At 44.5% G+C, this 25,459-nt stretch overlaps 1 protein-coding gene across 7 annotated transcripts in view; it reads right to left on the bottom strand.

Moving 5' to 3' along the window:
• Positions 1-25,459, bottom strand: part of ASPSCR1 (ASPSCR1 tether for SLC2A4, UBX domain containing) — a 50,076-nt gene that overhangs the window by 9,020 nt on the left and 15,597 nt on the right. For 2 of the 7 annotated variants that reach the window (XM_054083594.1, XM_009559010.2), the window contains exons 5-12: positions 19,587-19,644; positions 18,701-18,774; positions 17,458-17,896; positions 10,347-10,486; positions 7,816-7,897; positions 6,892-6,958; positions 5,923-5,985; positions 5,567-5,619 (exon numbers count right to left, since the gene is read on the bottom strand). In XM_054083594.1, the coding sequence (XP_053939569.1) occupies positions 5,567-5,619; positions 5,923-5,985; positions 6,892-6,958; positions 7,816-7,897; positions 10,347-10,486; positions 17,458-17,896; positions 18,701-18,774; positions 19,587-19,644 (976 nt within the window). Of the gene's footprint in view, positions 1-5,566; positions 5,620-5,837; positions 5,986-6,891; positions 6,959-7,815; positions 7,898-10,346; positions 10,487-17,457; positions 17,897-18,700; positions 18,775-19,586; positions 19,645-23,505; positions 23,557-25,459 lie in introns of all 7 variants that reach the window. The other 5 variants (XR_008452908.1, XM_054083592.1, XM_054083593.1 and 2 more) reach the window with 5 other exon arrangements.

The raw sequence follows: 25,459 nt of genomic DNA, 5'->3' as shown, positions 1-25,459 counted from the left end.
TCATTGAGCCCTTGAGCTGACATCAGACAGCTCTGGCCTCCAGCACCAACAGCAAAAGAAAATGCGCTTTTGGCAGAACTTCCACTCATCCATCCAGCCTGGCGAGGGCCTGCCTCAAAGCACCTGGCCACAAACGAAGGCGGCATAAAGCAGCAGGCATGGACAGCCTTTGCGCACATGGTTAACAGACCTCGCAAGGAAAATGGGATGTAAAGCAGCTACCAAAATCCAGTCAGAGGAAAGAGTCCTGAATGGGTAAGTAAAGGGCTAAGAGAGGGTGAAGACCATCCTATTCACGGTTAACTGACATTTCACTATTAACTGCCATTTTCTTTGCTAGCGAGTGGAACAACCATGAGGCCACTGGAAACACCTCTGACAGACGGACTCTGATGAAGTAATTTTTTCTGAAATTGCATTCAGACTCTTGCCAAAAGCAGAGACGGCTTCACACTGCTCGATCCGCAGTCAGCTTCACTGAACAAGTGTGCCAGACGTATTGCCCTAAGTGGCATTAACAAATGGGATATAGAAACAGAACACAAGGCAAAGACTGGAACGGCTCCTCTGCATTTCTGCCCAACTGTACCTGCCAGAGGAAACACCCATTGCACTCCAAGATCTGATTAGAAGATCTAAATATTTATGTGGAAGCCTCTGGATGCCTTTAGCTCCTCTGAAGACAGATGATGGCCTCATGCCCTTTCTGCTGCCTTGACTTTTCCAGCAGCTGACGTTCCTACCTTCTGCTCTTTCCTAATATTAACCCAGGAATCAATGATTTTTTTTCCCCACTAATGCAATGCAGAGAAGCACTACACAAGTGTCTGATTCTGGGAGGAGAGAGAAAGTAAGAAGCAACTCTGAAAAGCCCAGCTAGCCTAGGAAAACACAAACAAGCAAGGAGAACTATAAGTAGTCCAAAGCCAAGTGCTACAACAGGGAAGCCTGCAGTTGATCAGTTCTGGAGAGCAGAACATTATAAAACACTTCAAGGGACATGAGGATAAGGCAGCCAGCAAAAACAGCAGTAACAAAAAATCAAAGCAATGCCTTGAAGTCTTTATGGGTTCCAAAAACTCCACATTGCTGCCAATCTGTGTGCTCACTATACTGTAAATACACACATATTTTGGAAGAATTCACTTCAGACAGTTCTTTCAGCCCAAGTATCTTGGCAAACCAGTTGACAATGTTTGTCCTTTTCCCTGCTTTTGCTTGCAGCATAAAGGTTCTCCCTCCACTGTAGGCCATCAGATATAATAAATGTGGTTCCAATCTTACTAGCTTGAATGGAGTGAGAGGGTGGAGAAAGAGAAGTGTTGATAATATGGTACTGCACTATCTGCAGTGACTCCTGCTACCGGCTTCAACACAAATTTCGGTCATTTATAAAGATCTGAATGCTCAAACGGGCTCACATTACCACCTCAGACATGATCCATTGCTTCTTATAGACAGCATCAAGGCAGTCTGGAGAGTGAAGGATAACCTACTGCTAACAGAACTCCTACAGAGCCAAACCCCGTGCAGTGCTGAACCAGGCACCGCAGCCTGCTCTGCAGCGAGGCAGGATACTGACCCACACAAACTTCCTCCCAGACTGAAAAGTTCATAGGCTGGAAGGCAACACCAGAGAGTAAGCCCTGTTCCCAGTGCTGCCTACTTGGCCCAACATCAGAGACATTACCTCTCTTGCTCCTGGTCAGGCCAGTGTCATTTCTACTGAGAGCACAGAGGCTCAGGGAAAGCAGCCTGTAAAAAGGGCATCCAACAACAACACAGTTGCCAGGGACATGAAAGCCAGAGCAACTTCCGCATGTGTCTCTTCCCAGAGAAGAAAGCCCCCTTCAGCCCCTGCCAAGCACTCGGATCGGCAGCAGCAGAAGGGAAAGCCTACCCAAGCAAAAGACGTTACAGCATGGAACCTTCACTGACTAAAAGCAAAGTTAAAGATGAAGAAACATTTACACCGGTAATGGGGAGCAAAGCTTCACCCAAAATCAGCTGACCTAAATGGAGACAGGGCACCATCTTAGTAAGCTGGAGCACCGTGGTCTCAGACAAGCAGTATGGGTAATCAGAATGGTATGACGAGTTCTCGGCAGGAATTGTTTTTCCTGTTTGATGCTTCATCCAAATAACATGTTTATAAACACACAGAATCATTCCTGCCATAAAAGACCATGACCTGAAAGGGCTGAAGGGCCTCAGGCAAGGGACACAGGCGACGGGGCCACTGGCATCAAGCACAGCTCTTCCGATCTGCAGACCCGTTTTACGTAATGGCCATTTTGCACCCAGCTGCACCAAACAACTTCCAGGCTTTAGCGCACACGGTCTGTGCCCTTCCCCCAGCACACATTCCCAGCAGCACAGAAGCCATTGCCCCAAAATCTAAATCCCTAAATAGACACTGGAACTCAGACTCTCCAGATACATTTTTTCCTGCTCCCTCTCCACTTCTTTTTACCCTACCAAGTTGCCTTGGCCCCTTGTAGCCTGCTCCCTTCTCACACCTCACCCTGCAGACACAAGAACTTCTTTGCTCCTCAAGCAAATCAGTTCCCCTGCTGTTTCTTGCCAATCTAGTGACGCATCTTCCCTTATTGCTGAGCCACTATTCTGCTCTCCTCATCAGTGTTGCTAGCTTCAAGCATTTGGGTCAGGTCATGCACTCACTTCCAGTGCTCCAGAGCCCTGCAGTCAAGGTTAAATCCTCCCTGAATATATGCTGATTTTAAAAATCCTTATTTTTAAGGAAAATAAAGTTGATTACAAAAATGCTCTGTTTTGCTCCTTTCGCCATCAACTCATTTTTGCAAGGCAGCTGTGATGAACCGGATGGGCCTTCCTAACTCTGGGGGTGAGCTTCTGAACACATTTTGAAGTGTCACATTGAATATGTAAGGCGAAAGAAAACTAGAAAGTTCAATACCTATGGCTGTGTGCACATTTCCAGCCATCTGAGGCTGACGCACCAGATAACTCTGCAAAGTTCATACACTCTACTACAGAAGACAAAATATACAACTTGCAAGCGAGTTCTTCAAACTCCCACAAACCATAGCAGGGTCTTCTGCAGAGAGTGTGCTTGGGTTGATTGGCCAACTGCAGCAGCAACTCTTGTAAAGTGAGAGCAGAACCTTTTCTTCCACGATGCTGCGGATACACAACCTCCTGCAGCAAACACCATGCCCCAGGAAAGGTTACTTGCTTCAGCCCACCACTACCACCCGCTGCAAGACAGCAACAACTGCTTGGATCTGTGTGTTATGGGACTCTGATCTGCTTTAGTCAAGAGACCTGAGCCTGCAGAGTATTTAAACTGTTCATCCAGCTCATGTAGAATGAAATATGCAGTGGCCCAGGTGACAGAAGTGAGAATATCTGGGGTAACAGCCTTTGCTGCTGTAACCAGCAGCTCCATATCCACCCTCTAAACTACTCAGACAAAAGGTCCTTTAAATTGGCAAACATCCACCTTAGGGTTTTCAGCAGAAATCTCCCATGGAAGAATACAAATCAGTACACAAAAGCAACCCTTCTACAGGGTACATCCCAGCCAAATCTTAGAAAAAACAAGACACCCACCCATTTTGTGCAGGAGACTTCTGTTGGCGAGAGCTGCAGAAAGACCACACTTTGGAATGATAAGAAAAGCTTTCCAAAAGCCATGTTAGAAAATGTGCACAAAGGAACTCGAGGCGAGTGATGTGCTCAGATGTGATAGCCATGGACTGAAAAGAAGGGGGAGGAAAAAAAAAAAAGATAGAGAAAAGCTGTGAGCAGTGTGTCTGGGCCATGTCAGACCAGTCTGTGCCAGTCACAGCTCCACAGCTGCTTCCCTCACCTCAGAACTGCTAACAAGTGCAGAACGCTTTTTATTATCTGCTGATCCTCTGAATGTTTTTCAAACACATCATCAGCAACCATAGCCGGTTCCCCTCCATGGGATTTCTCAGAAATCCAATGATAAGATTTGTCTTTGCCTTTCCCATCACTGGTATCACGTGTGCCTTTGGGTGGCAGATGTGGGTGACGTGGTACTAGCCAGAGGAAGCTAGGAGGACTGCCTTCATGTCCCAAATGGCAAAATCTCGTGGCTCAAAGACACAGTGCTTTCCACTGGGATTTTCACTATTAATTACAAAATGGCTTTGAAAAGAAAAGATTGTTGTTCACCCCACTCACGATGACATTATGTCTTATCAACATATAACCATCCCGTTCCTATCAGTGGGAGAAGCACAGCCAGGCACACTGCACGTTGGAGCAGAGGCCATGGTCAGGTGGAGTAAGAAAGCTCACAGAAACAGCGCAGTCCTGAGGCTGTGAAGCTGGGCGAAGGCCAAGAGCTACTGCACAGCAATTCCTGAACCACAGAACCACACAGGGCTGCGATCCCCGAGAGGCTCAGGACACCCCAAGAAAGCTAAACCTGTCACAGGCATAGTGACAGTACAAAGAACTCCAATGTCAACAAAACCACTCACAAAACTCCAGATTTCAGCAAAGAATTCTTAACAGGGCATTAGGAAGGGGAGAGACTTCCTACAGTGAACAGAGACCCCCACTCTGCTTCCCCAAACACTCTAAAAGCAGCTGCATGTGTATCTCTTCCACATGGCCTGATCAGGAAGTTGTGGGATTTGGAAAGCTCCATTACAAACAACTTCAGAGGCATACTAATCCCTACCTAATTCACCATGCTGCCTGAAAAGTCCTTTTCTCCAACTCTCTCCCTTCTCCACCCCTTCCGCCCCCTCAGGGGTACTAAGCAAAAACTCCCACTGCAGCCTGCCTGACCCTCTACCCTGTGATCTCCAGTGGATCACACGACAAATGTTCATGAAGTCTTGAATGACAGCACAACTTAAACAGGGGGAGTATGGGGCAAAGTCACTGGCAAAATCACTTGATCAGTCTCTTAACACACACGTGATTTACACAGCCACAACAGTATGGCCAGAGAATTCAAGACCACCTTATTTGACATCTGCAAAACACATCCAGGAATCTGGATTTGAAAAACTAAATTTCAGCTTTTGAGAAGAGTTACACAGAGTACAGATCCCTCAATGAACAAGTGGGTTTAAAATAAATCTCACATAGGCAAAAATCTAAGCCTTTGATAATCACTAACATAGCCTTTAGCTGCTGCTGTAGAAATTGAAAGCAGTTACCTGTCCAAATCCGGTGCAACAGCTCCTACTATACTTGTCCAACTGCTGACAGAGCAAATTCACATCAGCTCAGCCCTACTAATAATGTTCCAAGGTTAAATGCAATTCAGACTCTGTAAGGGACTGAGCATAAGTATGAAACAATGCGGACCCCTCAGCCCTGTCACAATACACCAGTGCATATTGTTGTACAAGGCGGACCTCTTCTGGTGAAGAGCTTGTGCTCCAAAACACCTGGTTCCGTTAGTCTTGGCTAAGTAGAAGCCTACAGGCATCCCAACACCACACAGCTTCTTTTTAAAGTGACTACTACAGCGTACGGCAGGGTGAAGGGGAGCAGCAAGTCAGAGAGAATCACAGAGCACAACGAATGTCCTTACCTCAAAGAGTGTCAAAGTTTCATCGTTCAAGATGGTTCTGGGAGGTGCAATAACTGAAGTTAAAAAACAAGTTACAAAACAGGACCACCCAGCAACCAAAACAATACATACATCAGGTATGGGATGGACTACTGCTCTTTAAAGGAGTCACACACTCACACTGCCCACAGAGGCTTCTCATTAGGCATAAGCATAGTGTGGCTAAGGGAGCAGGTTACACCTTTGCATTCTGAGGTTGTCTTTAGGGAAGGAACTCCTCTCTGGGCCATACCTCATGGCTTCATGAGATCCCATATGCACCACAGATAGGAACAGGCTTTGGAAAGCAGGACAAATATTACCAATCGCACACTCACACAAGTAAAACGGCAAGTCTGCATTTGCAAGGTGGCTTCTTACGAAGTCTCTCAAAACACCAACTACAAAAAAAGAAGAGAAAGGTCTGCTGAACTACATTTGTTTCCTCAGGTCCTGGGCAAAATGGCTAACCTATAAGAACAGAGCCACCGTCTACAATGTTGTAGATTGCCTTTTCCTCAAAAGAGCATTGTTACTGCTACAAGTAACTTGGAGAGAAAAAAAACGAACTAAACAAACAAACAAACAAAAACATTTAGACATGCTGATCCCTTATCAAAATCTAAAGATGCCAGCGAAGTTCTTCATAGAAAATCCAAAAGCAACTGTGAGATTTGCAGAGACCAGCCAGGTGAGACTGGTAACTGGTTATCAGTTCTCATTCCATACAAAAGTATCAAAAAATTGTGCAGCTGACCACCACTTCCAGATGAGAGAGAAAGGATCTCCATGAACAACAGCAAGAGCTCCTTCGTGTACGGTCTGTCTGAGCGCTTTCTGTGAACTGACAGATGCAGAAAGGTTCATCCTGTTATTCGTGTTTCAGGATGGAAAGCTGCCTTTTGTTCTTCCTTTTCTTTTGGTTTTGCCTTGGATTTGCAGAGCCATGTGGCTGCCTTTTCCCCAAAATTTTCAAGGTGTTAACATACAGGAAGTGTCCAAAGTCATCTGGGCAACACACCATTTGACACAAACAATGGGATGTCAAGTGGGATGGTTTCCTGAGCACAAATGTTTCACCATCAAGAGTCTTGAAAATAAACTCCCCTTACCTAAGGCAATTATCCCCTGGGGGGGGGAAGGAGACCTGCAAGGACAATTTAACTGGCTACTGCTGGTTTTTCAGAGCACTGTTATCTCCCCAAACAGCAGAAAGATCTCTCCAAGCCACTTTTTTGTCAAGCAACTCATCAATGACGCGAGGGGTTCTCTGCAGCCACACAGACAGGAGAGGAGGTTGCACTTACCAGTTTCAGTAGGACGGAAGAACCCCTGTAGAACATGACGGTCTGGAAAATGGACTCTTAGCACCACCTGAGTTGGAGGCAAAGCACATGAGATCAATTGTTTATGGCTGTTCTGTAACACCTGTCCTTAGCTTAGAATATGCGAACAAGTGGGGTTTTAAACAGGGAGATTTGAGACATTTACTCTACAGAGGTGGCATAGCACACTGGCTAATAATTACTGTACAGTACCTCAGAGAACAGGGGCTGGTCTGGCTTCCAAAGCCTGTAAGAAAGTTATCTACTGCACAATGTACAATGTGGCAGCGCTTACTGAGCGAATATGAACTCCTTGTACTAAGTGACACAGAGTAGAAAGTCACCCATGGACAAGTACTGGCAGCGCATCAGTGTCCGAAGTGCCCACAGCAGCTAGAATCCTCCTGCCATACATCTGAAGCATCTCACACCTTTCCATTTCAGAAAGCACTTAACTTGGGAACTTGATATCTTATTTCCTTGCAATATATCATGAAAGACAAAAACTGCGTTAGGATCGTATTTACAGAGTAATATCTCTGCAGTCTGTAGCATCTTAGCTTTTAATGTGTGATGAGATACTATCGTAACGTAAGGGTCTGCAGAGGAGAGGCAGACAGGAAAGCTCAGTCATACAGTCCAAAGTGCACACAATATAAGGGCTTTGAAACATCTGGGAAAAAAAAAGGGAATTATACTGCCCAACTCTCAAACATATCCTTACGGGACAGATGATTTTACATGGTACAACTGTTACGCAAGTCCCACAAACAATTAACAGGGACAGGAACTTGAAAAGTCTTCCTATAAGTAGCTCAAGATCCTGTTGATCACAACTGATTCCTAAAGCTAGTCAACCCCCAAGTCCGGACTGTCCAGAAGGACTGGAAGAAGAAAAAAGGCTACCTTGGGGTAACGCTCTAACTTTTCCTTCAGCTGAGCCTCCTTGAAAGATTTTGTCATCAGTGGAGCTTCTTCCAGGCGTTTCCTAGACACATGGGAAGAAGACAAGCTGTCACTTCTGTAATTTTAAGATGTAGTTTTATTTTACTAAGAAAGCGAAAGGTCCAAGCAGGGCTGATGAGAACTGATGAACTGTTCCACTGCAGCAGGGTCCCTGCCCATCACATGGAGGGTGGAACTACACGATCTTTAAGGTCAACTCAAACTATTCTATGATTCTTCACAGTGTTTTCCACATCTCCTGTGGTTCCTACCCCAAAATCTCATACACAGAACTACTCAGCATCAGCAACAATACTGTACAGAATTACTTTTCCAGTACCAGTTTAAAAATAAATTCATTACAGCAGATCCCAGAAAAGATACTAAAAAGAGCAGGGGAATGTTTGCTTAGACAACTCAAGAGGCAGACATTAATCCAATAAAACAGAGACTAAAGCTGGATGTGATTACTCCAGGGAGGGAGAAAAGCTACAGAGGCTGAAAAACAATGCTGGCCCTAGAAATTAATGGGTATTAATTAGTAACAGGAAAACAAAACAAAAATGAGAAGTTTCAGATCATTCAAGAACTGGCATTGTAGACTGAAGTTTTCAAAGGAGTGGCAGGTGAAAAAAAAAAAAAGTCTATCTGTATTTAAGAAGACACAATAAATTCAAGAAAACATTTCTATATTTTCCTGTAAGTAAAGAAATAAACTTTGATCCAATAGATCTCATGATGACCTTTAGCCCTTTCTCTTGAGTCTGTACTCAATCCTGCATAATTTCCTAGGCTAAATTTTGCTGATTGTAATTGTGCGCACCTACTGGGAAGTTAATCTCTGACACTTATACAGTCTGAACAACCTCTTTTTATTTTAAAGAACCATCAAAGAACAGCTGCACAGAACAGCTATAGGCTCACTGCACCAACTGAACCCATGGCAGTCAGCAGCTACCCACATTCCAAGATGCTCCAGAAGGGCCAACTCCCAATCTGAAAAGCAAACATGAAACTAAAGCTGCCCCGTTCCTTCTTTGTGTACCAACTGCTGATTCACACCAACTCCCAGCTCTTCATGAAATCTGAATTAAATTCTAATTGCATTGTACACAGCTTGTTTTTGTTAAGATTCACCAGCTGAGATCAGAAGCCAACTGGTATCAGTTTCATATGTAACTTGACTTTATTTTTATCCCTGGCTGTGAGGGTAAAAAGGATTACAAGCATCAGCAAATTTGGAAATTAGGCCTTTTTTTTGAGGGGGGGCTGTATTCCAGTAACCCCCAACCAACTGACCCTACATTTGTACCACTAAATACTCCAGACTCACAGGCAGCAGAGCAATTTTCAGCCCAATCTGTATACTCGTGGATTTCAGCAGCTTGTGGGGAAAAATCAGCTCTAAGTAAAAAGTTCCACTCAGACTTGGTTACAGCATAAAGCAGGCTGTCCCACAGCCCCTGAGAACGCTTGTGATGTTTGAAGGAATGTTACAATTCACTTAAAACTGAATACATTCATGAAATTAACTTCTTTAAGAACAGACAGACAGCAAAATGCTGTTGTAACTGGGAGGCTACTTTATCTTCATCTAGTTTTAGTTCAGAACTGGATTAAGAGTGCAGTAACATCATGAATATTTGACAGCTACTTGAGCAGCAAGATAGATGGTTAGTCCAGCGTCCTCACTCTTCATGGGTGTTTAAACATTTTCACGTCTTGAATTGTGGCTAAGTTTGATTTTCCTTTATTTCCATTTGAGTAATGTTTTAAAGTTGGCCTTTCCTGATGAGGTCTAATACAAGGTTAATTCTGTTACTTAAAATACAAGGTGTTTCTTACTGGCTGAAAATGCTACCAGCTGTTATTGAAGTCAGTCCAGTTATGAAGCTGGATCATTGTGGTTCTATGTTTATCCATCACAAGTTCAAATTTGACCCATTTAATTCCTAACAGTTACTATCAAGTCGGAACAAAACAGACAGCAGGAGCTCACTACTGCTTTGGGCCTCCAGTAAATAAGAGCACATCTAATTACAAAGGCAGTGCCTTCTCTTTCAGAAAGGAGAAGGTAAGAAAGAATAAGAGGAGAGGTGTTAACTGGCTTTGAGTAACTCTCTGAAATGCAGAACATGGGAAGGAATCTTTCTCTTAATCCTTTCTCAGCTAGGGCCCACCCCCAATTAGCCTGAGGTTCTCAGATAAACTCATCACCACACAGGCATCACCATCACTTCATGATGACATTTTCAACATTATCCCATGCACACAATTCACACAAAAACGTCAGTTCTGTTGCAGAAACACAACATAGTCCTTGGACTCAAAGGGCCTAAAGGATAGAGATTCCCACTGCTGATCACCAATTCATTAATTCCACACCCAGTAACTTCTCTGCCCAGAGATCACAGCCAGCTGTAGGTGCAGAGTGTCACTGCTCAACAAAAGGATACAGAGCAACCTCATTCACCAGCAGAAAGGAAACTTGCCTCTCACTCTGCAGCTGTGCCAAACGTTTCCGTACATCATCCACTGTGACTTCAAAAAACTCATCAGGAAGCTCTTCTGGGCCAGCAGGAGGTGTTTCTAGCAGGTCTAGGTGATACACAAGTGGCTCTCGCTCCATATGCTACAGAATAAAAATGCTCTTTGGTTAGTCTTAAATGCATTGCTCTGCTTATGCCTTAAGGTTCCTGAAAAAAGGAAAAATACAGTATTTGCAATACAACCACTAGCGTGGAATTCATGTCACCAAGATCAGGCAAATGATACAGTGGTCGCTAGTGCTGTCATTTTTTACAGCTGGTGGAGCCTGGGGTGCAGTTCTCCCACCAAGCAGCAGCAATCTGTCCCATCTGGGGAGTCACAGCCGAGCAGTGACCTGCTCTCCGCCTCAGAACAGAGGCTCAGGGTAACAACCTCAGCAGTCAGATCTAACCTAAGGAGAGATGACACTTTCCAGGGAGTGCCTGCGAAAGCTCTTTGCTTAACGTACAATGATATTCTGCAGCTGAACCATAGTCCTGGATAGTTACAAGCTTGTAAATATTCAGAAATCATTCCTGTCCCAGAACCATAACCCTCATCTCTGCTCTACCCCAAGCCTCTCACAGTATGGGATCACTATCCTACCATTCTTCAGGTGGTACAGAACTTACACAAGTGCTGTTCTTTGTCCTACAGACTAAAAACTGACCTTTTTAAAAAAGTTTATCATCCGACACACACTCTTGGCTTGTATTGCATCTTCTGTTCCCTTTCCTTCACATCCTCTTGCCACAGAACCAATGGCAAGAGTTCCCAACCAGGGCTCACTCCACAGTTCACTGTACATACTACCCGAAATCAAGGTACTCAATACGCTTCTTGGCAACTTTCCCTACGTGCCAGATGCTGAGGACAGGCCACTCAGCTCTCTGCAACCAACATATCCCTCTCGCCCGCACGGCACAGCACAGCACAGCAGCCTGCCAGCACTGTTCCCATGCCCCAGAGCCCAGGAACAGGAGCTAGACACCTTGACAGCAAACCTTTCATCACAATTGCATTCCAGCCTATAAATGCACCTGCAGTTAGTTAAATAAAAAAAAACAAAACACCCAAACAATACCCCAAACCAACACCACCACTGAAGAAAAACCAACATCAAAACAGAAGCGCCCCCACCCTCCAAGCCCAACCCACTCCCCACCCCTATGGGACAAGCAGCACTCACTGTCTGTAAAGGAGAATCACATTAGGTACCCCTCACAATTCATAACAGGTGGGATGCAGGTCACAATCTCTCACATCAAAAGCAGCAGCCTCCAACAAACAAGGGGTATAGACCACGACCAGCCTTCAACACACAAGGGGCAGCTATACCTATAAGCTCCTGAACAACTCAAATTTAACTCATAGAAATGTTTAAACACATCAACAGTGAAAGCAAACCCAGCAGCATACCACAGGCGACAGGAGATCAGGGGGAAGCACTCCGTGACTGGAGAGCCCCACCAGAACAAAAGCTTTAACAGTTCAGAGAATCATAAGAACGGTTTTGGATGGAAAGCCATCCAGTTCCACGTCCTGCCATAGGCAGGGACATCTCCCACTGGATCAAGCTGCTTCAAGCCCCATCCTGGCCTTGAACACCTCCAGGGATGGGGCAGCCACCACTTCTCTGGGCAACCTGGGCAAGGGCCTCCCCACCCTCACAGCAAAACATTTCTTCCTAAAAATCTCATCTCAATCTCCCCTCTTTCAGCTTAAAACCATTCACCCTCATCCTGTTCCCGCATTCCCTGATCAAGAGCCCCTCCCCAGCCTTCATGTAGCCCCTCCCTTTAAGTACTGGAGGCTGCTCTAATGTCTTCCAAGAGCCTTCTCTTCTCCGGGCTGAACAGACCCAACACTCTCAGCATGTCCTGCCCTCCGATCATCTTTGTGGCCTCCTCTGGACTTGCTCTAACAGATCCACGTCCTTCCTGAGCTGAGGATGAGTCAGCTGTCAGCCTAACACAGTTCTAAGCTCTGTGAACAAACCTGATGCCCATTCTTCTCCCCTTTTTCCCCTCACACACTCTTTCCAATCCTAATTAATGCTTGAATGTCCTCCCTACATGTCCCTTCCACTCTCCCTTCCCCCCAGGCACAGGCCCCTTGGGAACAGAAGGAGCCTCCCTCAATTGTCAGAAGCTACAACACAAATTACAAGGCAATGCTCGCTCTGCTTGTGGGCACTATAAGGGTAATTTAAGAAATTAAAAGAGCGAGGTTGTGTGGGTGGGACACTTGGCTACTTTTAGAAAGTTGAGCAGGGTCAGCTCTAACCAGCGGGTGAAGGAGCCTGATTGCAGCTTTCCTGGGGCTCAGGGGGAAGAATGTGAAGTGCTGTGGGAGCGATCCTGAGCGTGCAGAGCCACCCTCTGGGAAAGGGCCTGTTGCACAGTGGTCCTACCTGCTGCCAGCCACTGCTCCGCTAAGGTCAGACCGACGCCAGAGAAGAATGAATCTGGCCTCCCCAGTGATCAGGCACGCTTTAATCTCCTCAAACATTTCATTTCATTCTAAACACACACATACTGAAAATAGACTTCTTTCAAGAAACCCCAAAAACATAAGACTGAGTAGACATATCCCATGGCATGTTGTGAAGGGTGCTGGGATACAATGGAAGGAATCCTAACAAATCCTAAACTTTCCATTTAGCATTTGCTCTAGCAAGCACTTTAGTTAATCCTAACAGTAGCAAGATTCCACAGGAAAAGCCTGTCCCAAACCATGGCAGTAGCTAAATACCTCAGGCAAGACATCAGAAATCACAAGCCGGCAGAAGTACATCCCAGTCCTATGTGCTCAACCCTCCTCCCCGCTGCTTGCTCACTGTTCCAGGCCCCCTCATAAGAACTGTTACTAAAGCTTCGTTCAAACTAACTACTGCAAAAGGGCAGTCAGGAGCTTCCCCTCTAGAGCCATTCCCCAGCCTCCCACAGCTACCTACCTGCTGTAACACAAAATCGACTGATTCACAGATATAAATACCCTATTCTTGACCTCCAAGTTACACCCAGAGAGGATGGCCATGTTTAACTCTCCGCAGGGTACTTGTCCTGGCCCTGTGCAGACACATGGCTGCCTTTGAGCTCCTAAACTTCCCCAACCAACACTGAATGCTGAATACCTCAACTTCCAAACCAAGACACATTCCTCAGCTACTTCTTAACATGAAGAAACACACTTTTCTGTACAGAAGAAGGAGCTGATATGTGCATGTCTATCAAGACAGCAAAAATACACAACTAAGAGCAAGAACTGCCTATTATAAATTTGCAGCTGATCCCCAGTAACAGAGTGAGACCCCTCAGAGCTGTAACGAGCAAGGCTTTGTGAAGCGATTCAGGTGGTTTGACTCAGAGTTTCTGCAACTCCATTACAGAACTGCACAAAAGGGTCTGGTCCGCACAAGAGGTCTCAAAGCACTGCTTAGCAACCAAAAGGCTTCGTTTTGTCACTGAGGATGCAGACTGCCACAATGTAGTAATATCATAGTATCTCTTCTGCCTCCTATTTATCACTTCGTGGAACCACCAGTACGTCTCACCTCCTTACAGACACAAGAAACGCTCTTCAGAGAGAAAGAGGTCTCCATTCCTGTTGCTCTACCAATCTGCCTTTCCTCAGAGTCACGCCACCACCCTGTTCCTCTTTCTTCATCCATTACCACTTGATCACTCAGGTATTCCAATCAAGCATCTCCCAACCCGAGTACTCTCCACACAGCCTTATTTTAATACATTACAAACAATCCTAGAGTGCAAACAGAATCCAAAAGCTACCTCCCTGTGGTGACTTACAAAAAGGAGGTGATGAGGTACATCACCTTGCTTCCCAGTCCACTACACACCTGGCGATTTGTGCAGCCATGAAAAGGCAACCATCTCCTGTAACAACAAATGGCCACAACATGGCAGTTTCTACTTAACTCTGGAGAAAAGCAAGTTGTGCATTTTGCTGTCATACTTCTGTCTGCAACACCTTTGAGGAGTCAAAGATGCTGCATTACAGTTTGTCACCTTCATTCTTAGGAGTCTTTACTTCTAATGTCAACGTTGAGCTGTTGGACATTTCCCACCAGTAGGCTGAAGCCATCTGCTCACCGCAGCATCTATCAGGCAGCTTATGGAACCACCACCTACGTAATAAACCAGGCTTGATGGTCACCACCTTGGACCTCAGCAAGCAGGTAAGCGGAGTGAAGTAGTTTTTATTGTGCTTTCCACAGCAGCCAGCTCTCCCTGGGGACCCACCTCCTCCCCATCACCTCAGGGAGCTCTAATCCCACAGGGAATCTGGTGTAAAGTTACCTTCTAATAATTAATGTTCTGACATCAAAGTCAGTGTGCAGCTGTCTGTAAACCATCTTTAGCCCAAGAAACGAAGGGACGCCGGCACAGATTTTATCCAGCCTTTCTCTTCAGCTTCAAAAACCACACACAGGCAAAGCATTAATGGGAAGATTCTTTTAAAAAAATGGACCTTTGATGTTTAAAAATAATTTGTTTTGTTTTGGGTTTTTTCCTCAGGACTGAAAAGGGACAAAAAGCAGATGCCATGTGGCCAGCCCTGCTCTGCTGCTGAAAGCAAGGAGAGCGGACGATGGCAGGAATGGAGGAGGGAACAAAATGTAATCAATCAGCAGCAAAAGCACCAGAGATCAAAGGGCTTGAAAGCAGCAGTCAAAATCACATGCTGTTTAACACGAGGGCAGAGCCCCCCCAACAAAATCGGCAGCTGCTTCCAAAGCTGCTCTCAAACTGGAAGGGAGGCTGGCTCCAGAAGTGCCTCTGAGTGGTTTGAACTGGACTGCAATTCTGAGAAAGATGCTGGATTGTGAGTCCTCAGGCCACCACTGTTCAGCTCCACGCCTGGCAGCACAACTTCACATCCAGCTGTAGCCAGCAAAATGATCAAATGAGTTCTGCCTCGCCACCCAGCAAATGGAGAAGTGTGGGCAACAGGACTGGTGAAGAACACCGCCACAAGCCCTTGCAGCTCTCCTTTTCTTTTTCAGGCACAATTGGAACTCCTTCTTTCCAAACCCCTCAAAGGCAAGAGCGTGACTGAAGCAAGCACACATTAGCCTGGACAAATAACCTGGTCTACTGTTCTGCTCTCCACTTTTAGAGCCTGTTCCAAAAGGTTAAATGATACTGACTGGACAGACCCAAACATGTTTCTAATACACTGAAACATCCACCACCGCACTAGTAAAGTCCTTTCTGCTCCACTTATAAGTGCTCCAGAGTCCTTCCAGGATCTGGCTTCTGCTCCTAAACAATTCAGAAACTCATCAAGAATGGACTGCAACCACAAAGTCAACCAAGGCAGAATCGGCACCACCAACTTGACAACACATTGTCTTGCCAAATTCCTCCTGCATTGAGCTTCCTTTGAAACTCCTCAAGTACCCTTTCTTTCTACTTATGGCTTTCCATTGTTTAATCCCACAGTTGGATTAGAACCAGAGATAAAGAAAAGCCTCCAACTCCAGGAGGTACTAAAGCATAGGAGTCAAGGGGAGCTCTGAACACTACAGCCAGCCTTAGTGGAGAAGTGTGCAGCAGAGGGGCAAGGGAAAGAGCTGGTCACAGAGAATCCTGGATGCACAATAACATGGAGTAAGTTGTGGAGGTAGTGCCTCCCGTACTTTATTAGATGCTGCTTGCTAGACATACCAAGCCTTGCTGCAGGCATTCGATCCCACACAGCTGCCCTCCAGAAAGCATACTTAACATCATGGAGAGGCCATTCTGCCATGGCATTACAGCACTCTCAAGCCACTGGTTCTGCTACCTCTACATGAGCTAAAGCATTTTTAATTTTAATCAATAGAGTTTTATTTCAGAGACACCCAACAATGATGACAGATGTGCAATTTGCCTTCCTGGGAAAAGGCGTACAGAGAGGTGCATTTTATTTTAAAGAAGCACTATATTTTAGAGTAAGACAGAAGACACTTACACAGAAGCAGAAATAGAGAAGGAAAAGGATGGAAGGTTTCTGCTTCATCTGCAATACCAAGAAAATTAAGACTCGCAGAAGAAATGGGACTAGTCTGAAAGGAAGAGGTCCTGACCCATTTTTTTTTTTCAAATATTGAACCCTTGGCAAGATGCAACTGTAGCTGAAAAATCCCTTTCCTAGTTCCATATCCCTTACATTCTACCACATTCTACCACGTGTTAACTGAAAGAATTAAACTGTAAGTCACAGTGACCAGAGGCAGAAGGAACTCAAAGGAAGCAGACATTAACAGCAACCAGCAGGGGATACTGCTTCCACAACAGCTTTACTACTGAGTTCCACTTTCCACAGAAAGGCTCAGACAAGAAATCTGAGCACACCTTACAACCAAAGGGTTAGAAACTCTGACCAGCTTCTCAGATCTTAGAAGTCAAGGGATTAAGCTGCAACAAACCTATTAAAACCGATTCTGTTATAGGACAATCCTATAACAGGCTAGAAAAGTTATTGCTTTCCATATGTAAAACTCTACTAAGCTTTTACCTTCCATGGGATGTGGGAGGTAAGTTAGTCACAGCAAGCACTAAGCACCTTTGGAGTATTATAAACAAGTCTGATCAAACCCTGCTCATCTTTAGCAAAACCACAGAGCAGAAAGCAATTTTTAGAAGAAGGATGAGCACCTCAGATGTCAAAGCTTTTTGGTTTGATAATGAAATTTGCACGGAATTCCATGCACAGAGATTGAAGCTCTTCTGAACTGTGCTTTTAATGCAGTTGTGTTGCCTGCATTAGAACCATTCATCAAGGATGCCTCACGGTTCAATGCTGTGCTTGCCCCTAGACAGCAAATTCATAAATTCCCATCCTTTGTATTTCCTACAGTAAACTGTCCAAACTTCCTTACAGAACTGTTTGTAGGACTGTATATCACCAAGGCACCTAATCCTACGTTACGGGGGAAAAAAAAATAGTCCTAACTACGGAAACACCTTTTCCCTTGTAGGAGCTCAGCCTCAGGCAAAGCAGGATTTAAAAAAAAAAAAAAAAAAAAAAAAAAAAAAAAGTCCTCATGGCAAACAAATTTTCCCTTACCTGTTCTTGCTCCTTTTGCGGTTCTTGGCTGTTCTTAGACTTCTTTGGCTTAGAAGGGCCTCCAGGGCTGGAGAAAGTTGTTGGCAGCTTTGAAGATGGCATTTCTAACCCAAGAGATGGCACAGCTACAGAAGAGTCCCCCAGACGCTGCCCATCTCCAGAAAAAGGGACAAATGGGGTAGATTCAAGCTCTGAGGAAGGCCACTGCTCCTCCAAGCTGGCATGAGATTCTCTAATTGAGTCTTGTTTGTCTGTGCAGCTCTTTAAAGACATGGCCACATCCATGTGGTCCAAGTCCTTCGGGAACGTGTTTGCTTGAGGTAGGGGCACATCCACTGCTCCTTCAGTAGAGCCTAAACTCTCTGCAGCCTCATTACACCACACCGTGGCACCCACAGCTTCCTCCTGGCCAGACGAGCTGCATTTCTTCATGACAACTCTTAGAGAAGACACCAAAAGGAATATAACCAAAATCATTTATCCTGACAATACTGCCCTCCCCACTCTTAACGTGACCATGACTTGAAGATGACAGCTAGACTCTAATATACCCCTAATTTAATGATCTGCTTCTCCCAGACACTCACAAAGAACAAGTTCCAGTTGCTCTGAAGTTAGGAGTGGGGGGTTAAGGGTTTGTGAATAAAGAAAAAAAAAAAAAAAAACCAAACCCAAAACAGAACAGGAACTACCCACTCGGCAGGAAGAAAATTGCCTTCCAGGAAAAAACAGCAGCCAGTTGTAAAGCACAGCTTCTAATCACTCCAGCCGTCTGCATACACTGCAAAGAACTGACTGGAGGATCACAGAACGATTGTCACTGTTCGCCACCTCGCCCTCCCACACAGTCAGCAGAAGGCACTGCAGGGACTGGGAGTTTAATGCCTGAAATCCAAACCAGGGATGAATAAAGTGGTGGATGATTGTCCCCTCAGAGAGACTTTTAACTTTGAACTGTCTGTTTCACTTACAGGGAACAAAAAAAAAAAAAAAAAAAAAAGGCAGGCGCAAAGGAGCCCCTTTAATCTGCACATGACCGGTTGGTGCCAGCATCTGCAGCTGTGGGAAGCACATCTGGGCAGCAGTTTCAGATAAACAGGCAAATGCAATAATTACTGAGTGCCCCAACACTTGTTGTCTTGAACTTTTTTTTGTGCTTTTGTTTCTTGGTATGTGAAACAAAACAAATTCACCACCAAAGCGGAAAGGAAAAACAAAGAACCCAAACTTTGCTCCTCCTGACCTGATGATGGCACTGCCTCCAGTCAGGCCAAGTGACTTCAGTGTTGTCTTCTCCAGAGCATCTTTTCCTGATACCTGCAACAAAACCAGAGTAAAGTAATTATGGCAGCTGCTTAAGGTGGAGGGCATTTAAAGTGCTCTTTCTAGAAAGAAGCCTGTATCAAAAGAAACAGCACCAGAAACAGCTCAAAACACACTCTTTCTGCAACTGAAAACGAGACCCAAATCCACTTTATTCACCTGTGGTGCTTTACCAAATTCACTGCTGATTAAATGATCTCTAGGGAAGATGACCTACATATATGTCCATACCACACGTACATCCAAATCGGATCCAACCCCAGCAGCCACTATTTTTATATCAGAAGTTAAATCACAGGCAAGGTCTCAGCGCTGAAAGACAGCCAACTGCATTGCATACACCTCCCATCTGCTTGTAACGGCCTGTTCCAGAATAAAGATGATCTGCGCACAGAGGTCAGCGGGAAGTGAAGGGGACAGTGAGGGAGAGCAAATTCCATAATACGCACATACAAAATATTAAACAAAACATTAACAGCAAAAGATCAAAACACAGAGAAAAGCAAATATTTATTAAAATGAAACCACTGTTTTGACTCCAGCTTTAAAAGAAGTTGGAAAGAAAAACACAAACAGGTCATTGAGCTCATTTTATGGGCTCAGAGGTCTAAACGGCCCAGGGTTACGTTCCAAGAGAGCTTTTTTCCATACAGACACGTCATGCTTTGAAGAGACCAATATTTTTCTACTTCCCCCTCTCAAGAAAGTTCAAAAGAAACACTTTCCAGGTTGAAAAGCAGAGCTGAGTTTTTCTTATTTTGTAGGGATAGAAGGAGAAGAGAAGACAGAAGGCTTTGCTGGCTTACCTCATCTCGCATGTAAATACAGACGGGAGAAAATTCACCACGCTGTTCCATCAGCTCCCTGCAATAAAGAGCAAAATATTGCAGCATCTGTAGAACCGCCAACCCCCTCCAAAACCAACGTAGAGCAACAGTGAGAAGTGAAATCAGCTAGCAGCCCTTTCCTCCATGTTCCTCCAGCAACAACTACTACACAGTTCAGAGTCAGTACCAGATAGTAGGCAAAGAATTTGCTTCCATGCATTCACTGGAAACACAGCCTTGAAAGTTTAAAAACAAGAGAAAAATAATTAAAATCAATTCTGAAATTAGTTGATCTTGCCAGATAAATTTGAGCATGGCATTCTTCCATGAGTCTCTGTACCTGATCTGGAATATGGCTTATAATCCTTGCTCTTTTCAACCCCTTATCTAGGTTAAATACCTTATTACAGTTTAGACTACTTTTCTTGGGGACAGGTCAGTTCTATCCATGTATGCACAGCACCAAACAGAATGAAATATTGCTATAATGCCAGTAATCTGAGGACAAAGATTTTGTGTGTCTTGGTATCAGACAGAATAAAACCGAAAAAAAACAGCAGAAGCCTTCAGATTCTGGAGACCAGGGACAAAACAAAGCCAAAGGAAAGGCTGCCACAGCAGACAACATAAGATCAACCCATGTTTAAGCACTCTGGTGAGGCAGGACACAGACCAGCACTGATGCACACTGCTGACAGGCTATCGGCAGAGAAAGACACAAGTGAAGGACTCAGCAAAGAGAAGGGGAAAAACAGCAAGATGCTACTCTTGACAAAATGTTACTCTTCCCATTTTCCTCTAAATAAGCAGTTTTGAGGAATTCAAGTAGAAGAGCTTTATTACTGACTTGATCAAACACAGAAGATGGACAGGGAAAAGACAATCACTGCCTGTCACAGCAAGTCTCGGTTCTCATCCATCCAAGATCATCTGACTGCATCACAGAGTACATGTGGGAAACCCTACAACAGGGTGTTCTTAATGGGAAAAAACAAATGGGCTGACACTTTTAGCAAGGCAGCCCCAGATGTCTGTAGAAAAGTCAAAAGCCTTAAATAATTAACCAGTACATTACACCAAAGCACTGAAATCAGTAAGAGAATTAGATTCAACAATGGAAAAGACTCCCTCTCAGGCTGGTCTTCCCTTCAGCAAAGCAAAACTCAAACTGAAATCACCTGAGAACATAGTGAAACATGAAAAAAAGGGGAAGAGTTTGCTTCTCTCCCCAAGCACACCAATAGCAAAAGGTAAGCAAGAGAACACTGTCCATCCTGAGACAGCAGGGCTTCAGAATAAAGTGGCTGAGTTCTCCCAAGCATTTTTTTTTTTTAAGTTTTAGACTCACAAGGCTCAGACTACTTTGCGGGAGAAATTACAAATCAACAGGTGAGAAAGCTGCTCCAAGATGTTCCCTGTCAACAGAACCGATAATATTTATCCTTCTCCATAACACCCCTACAGATCTTATGAACACACTCTGTATTGAGCGGTCTGTCACTGCAGCTGCACCAGGACACCTCTGAGTCAGGGCTGTATATTCCATCTGCACCACAACAGCTGCTTTATTGTTAAAAGCAAAACAGCTGAAATTCTTCCTCAGGGTAAACTCCCTTGATCTTAGTGCTCTCTGGAGTCCGTTCTCCAGGGGGAAAAAAATGGCTTTCCCCTGTACCTCACCTCACCAGGAAACAACCACCCATCACCCCTGGCTTGCAGGGAAACCACCCCTCTGCAAACCAGCTAACCCAGTCTACTGGTTGATTTATGCCCTGGTGGCAGCCACTGAACTCAAAAGGAGCTTTGCAAATGACTGACAGGGTTACAGGATCGTCCGTGCTTAACTGCCTTTTCAGCCACAGGACTCTTGTCTCTGCAGTGAACTTCACAGGAAAACTCAAAACCTGCAGGACCCTGGCAGCCTGAAGCAAAATCCCGTTTTTTTCACTGCAAATTAGGTTTGGAAAGATATTTCTACTTCAATAACTTCTCCACATGGTTTCTACTTCTGCAGTAGCTGTCATAGCCATGCAGTCTCCTAGACGTATTTGCAAAACATTCATCAACCTAGTGTCCAAGTTTCACAAAATGTAAGCAGGTACTCAGACTGCTCGTACCCAGTGCATTCCCTACACCTATCACTCGTACCTTCAGGGATGCATCCTCTATCTTGTGTTTTAATTTGTGAGCATCATACAGGTGGATGGAACAGGGAATGACTAAGAAAGGGATGTCAGTGATTCAGGCTGGGTTCATTCCTACTTTTCCTGGAAAGTCTCACAAATGGACTTCCATCACTTAAAACATTATGCCTTCAGTAGCACTTCATTTAAACATCTGTATTTTAGGATGTAATATTACCAAAGTTATCTCTGGGGTTTAAGTAGGAAAAGGATCTCTTAAATAACAGTCAACATCCATTCAGGTAACCAAGCGCCCAACTCTGAAGTGACTCTGTACGTTACATGGTGCAACTGTGCTGTGGTCACGCTGACCACTGCTGCTGGAAACACTCACAGGTCCAAACATGCATGGAACAAACCCAGCCCAAAGATTATTGTAACAACTGTTATGGAAAGGCCACCCTAAGACTTGGGTGACATTTTCTGCTCAGGTAAGAAGGAAAGAATATAATCCTTAGCACTTCAGCAATCTGCTTGCACAGCAGAAGACAAGAGCCTGCATACCCAAACACATCTCACTACTTTCAGTGCAGCGGTTCCAATCATCTTAAACATCACCATAATGTTCAAGGTTACTTAAGAACAGCAGCTTTGCCAATATTATCTTATGCAGTCTGCTATGTCCAAAATACGTCATGGATGAGCAGCTTAAAAAAAATATATACAATCAATGTCTCATATAAAATTTTAACATTAATCTATTTAGCCCAGCACAAAATGACAAACTGAACAGGGAAGGAATCAACCAGGGTAGAAAGCGAAGGGAAATAACCATTAAGGTCTGGGAAAATTGATTCAGGACTTTTACATTTAAGACTAATAAACTCAACTTCCATGAAATGCAAGTGGAGTAGCCAGAACCAGAAGTAACTCAGGATTGAGAGAGCCATGTGGAAAATCACAATACTCAGTCCGCGAATAATCATCAAGAGCACACCAGAGTTCCAGATGGAGTATCTGGGGAAGCAAATCTGTTAAGCACAGAGCAGAACTGAAATGCCTGTTTGGTTCAGTTGTATCAGTCTATCTCCCGTTATGATCTAAATAAAGTGTGCAACAGTATGGAGATATGGGACAAGGCAAGTCACAATGACACAGAGAAGCTCCATTGGCTAGAGCTGGCTATTCCAAACCAAGCAACCTGTGAAACCAGTCCTGAGGGTCAGACCTGGTTTAGGGAAGTCAGACACTGAGAACAACTGCCAGAGTAGCTGCAGCAGATCATAAGGGGTTCATAGTCCTGAGCTACCATTCTTCAAGAACACTTCTCCCGGGCTCCACACAAAATCCTGCTGCACAGAAAGTGACAGACAGAGTTATTATGTTCAAACTTCAGATTACGAAACAGAGTTAACTTTCCAACTCAAGATGAAACACCAGAATAGGTCTGCCACCATTTGTGGTTCTGCAGTTAGTTGTTCTGTCAGGGACAGAAAGCCATACACAACACTCTGCAAGAACCAAGAGATTAAGTTCCTGATACAGAACAAGCATAATCTTGTGATCCAAGACCCAGGCTCCAACCTCCCTCACTCCTTTCACAGCAAAAACCAAGTAGGTTCAAAAGGCCAATGCTTGATGAGGAGATGCAGAAAAAACATCTTGTCTCTAAACTGGAAAATTGGAACAGACAGCACACAAGAGACTACTTTTAGCACTCCATAGCAGGTTGCCTGTGCTCAGGCTTTTCCAGACAATCCAGGAGAGCTACTCACCCTTGCCTTACTTTCAATGGGTTTTGCTTCCAACTGGGATCGGCTGTATCTCTACAGGAATCCTCGATAAAAGTGCACAAAAGATAAAGGACTTATGAGACGTGGAGGAAATTGTACAGAATCAAACATAAGGCAAACTGAACAGTCCAGTGGAATAAAAGCTTGACCTTCAAGCTGCCTGTCAGGAAAGGTGGATGACTGCAATTATGAGAAAAAAAGTTGAGGCACGAGATGGACAGGGAAAAGAATCACACACATCCTCACCACGCAGATCCATAAGAGAGGATACCCACTTGACTTGCATAATCTAGTTTCATACACCTTTGCAAAACTGCTTTATCAAGTCAAGCAACTCTCTGGATTGAGGAGCCTGCTAAAAATGAATGGAAAATATCTAAACTTAATGAACAATACCATAAAAGAAACAAAGTCAGAATCACTGTCAAAACTCTCTGAGCGCCTATACTGCAATCACTTCTATGTGTAAGTCCACAAAGCTCCTGAAGTTGCCAGACAATCAAGAGCAGGAGACAGAGGATGCGTTCTCCTAGGCCTAGTGCTAAAACAGTACACAAGGCTCCTGCCCTCAACCAGGCTCTGCAGAACAGACTCCAAGCAAAGATCCCCTAGAGACTTATTTTTGTATAACTCTTGGAAGTCAACAGGCTCCTCCTCCAGCTGCTGTTAATCCATTACATGCATTCACTGAGGCAAGCACACACATCAAACACACTGTCATTTCTTTGATGTGCTGTTCTTCAGAAGGGGAACGGCGAGCAGATTGGATTCCTTCATGTAGTGATCTGACAGGGCCTGTAAACATCTTGTGCAAGGACTGCCGCACGCTGAGAGGAGGAGCAGCCTCACAATAGCTTCCAGACCTTCTTCAGACCCAATTAGCCAAGATGGACGCTGGAAACCCAGGGGAAATTCCAGTGGATTTAGAATACTTCCCCTCACGCACTTAGAGCGGTTGAGCATTCCAGGAAAACGTCTCCAGTTGTAAAGTGGAAAGAAGGATTCAGCAAAAGTATACAACCAGACGACTAGTTAGTCAAGCAAGTCACTACATGCTGAAGAGCGGCACAGCCCATACAGATCGCTATAGGCCCAGCGCATGTTGTGACTGTCACATCTTTGCTGCTCATTGAACTTAAGTTTGCAAAGTCCACCCAAATATCTGAGTTCAGCTTCAAGAAGGCAGAAAAGAACAGCTATGTCTTATGAACTGAAGTTAATAATGCTTAGCACACTGCAGCAGTTAGAATCTTAACAAGAGCAGCATTCACATTAACTATTAGTATTACAATATCCCGTAACAAATAAAACCACTCCAAAGGAGTAAAATCATATAAAAAGTTCAACATTTAAACCAAAGAAATAATCCACTAATGTGCATAAAAGCCATAAAGGTTATTTGTCGCCATCCACAATTACCACCCCCACCAGTCCAGCAGTTCACAAACTCTAACACTCTTCTCCCAGACAGCACCAAGTATGTAGTGAGGTACAAGAGAGGTCTTAAAACAACTACGAAAATTAAACCTGGCTTTTCTTGTCTACCCTTTCCCTCAATCAAAAGCAAAAGAATTCTTTTCTCTCTTGCATTTACGTGAAGGCTGTCCCTTCTGACTTGACTAAAGGCCACAGTGTAGACCTGGCTCCTGAACATTAAGGATTAAAAGAGAACGATAGAACTAAAACTCATTCATATCAACTTAGAGTCACTAGACTGCCTCAAGCATTTCCCCAAATTGTGGTTTGACGATACAGAAAGTCGAGTAGAAAAACAGATATACGCCATTCCTACCCAACTGCTGCTTCCTCCTTTTGGATTCTTGCTTCCAAACATGCTACACTTGTCGTTACTGCCCACGAAAGACAACCTGCATTAGGTTAGGGAACATCTACCTGAGAGATGATATGGGGAAAATACTATTTTCCAGCCGAATCA

Source organism: Cuculus canorus, chromosome 18, assembly GCF_017976375.1.
Source record: "Cuculus canorus isolate bCucCan1 chromosome 18, bCucCan1.pri, whole genome shotgun sequence".
Taxonomy (NCBI): Eukaryota; Metazoa; Chordata; class Aves; order Cuculiformes; family Cuculidae; genus Cuculus; species Cuculus canorus.
Note: the sequence above shows the minus strand (reverse complement) of the source record. Positions and strands in the feature narration are given on the sequence as shown.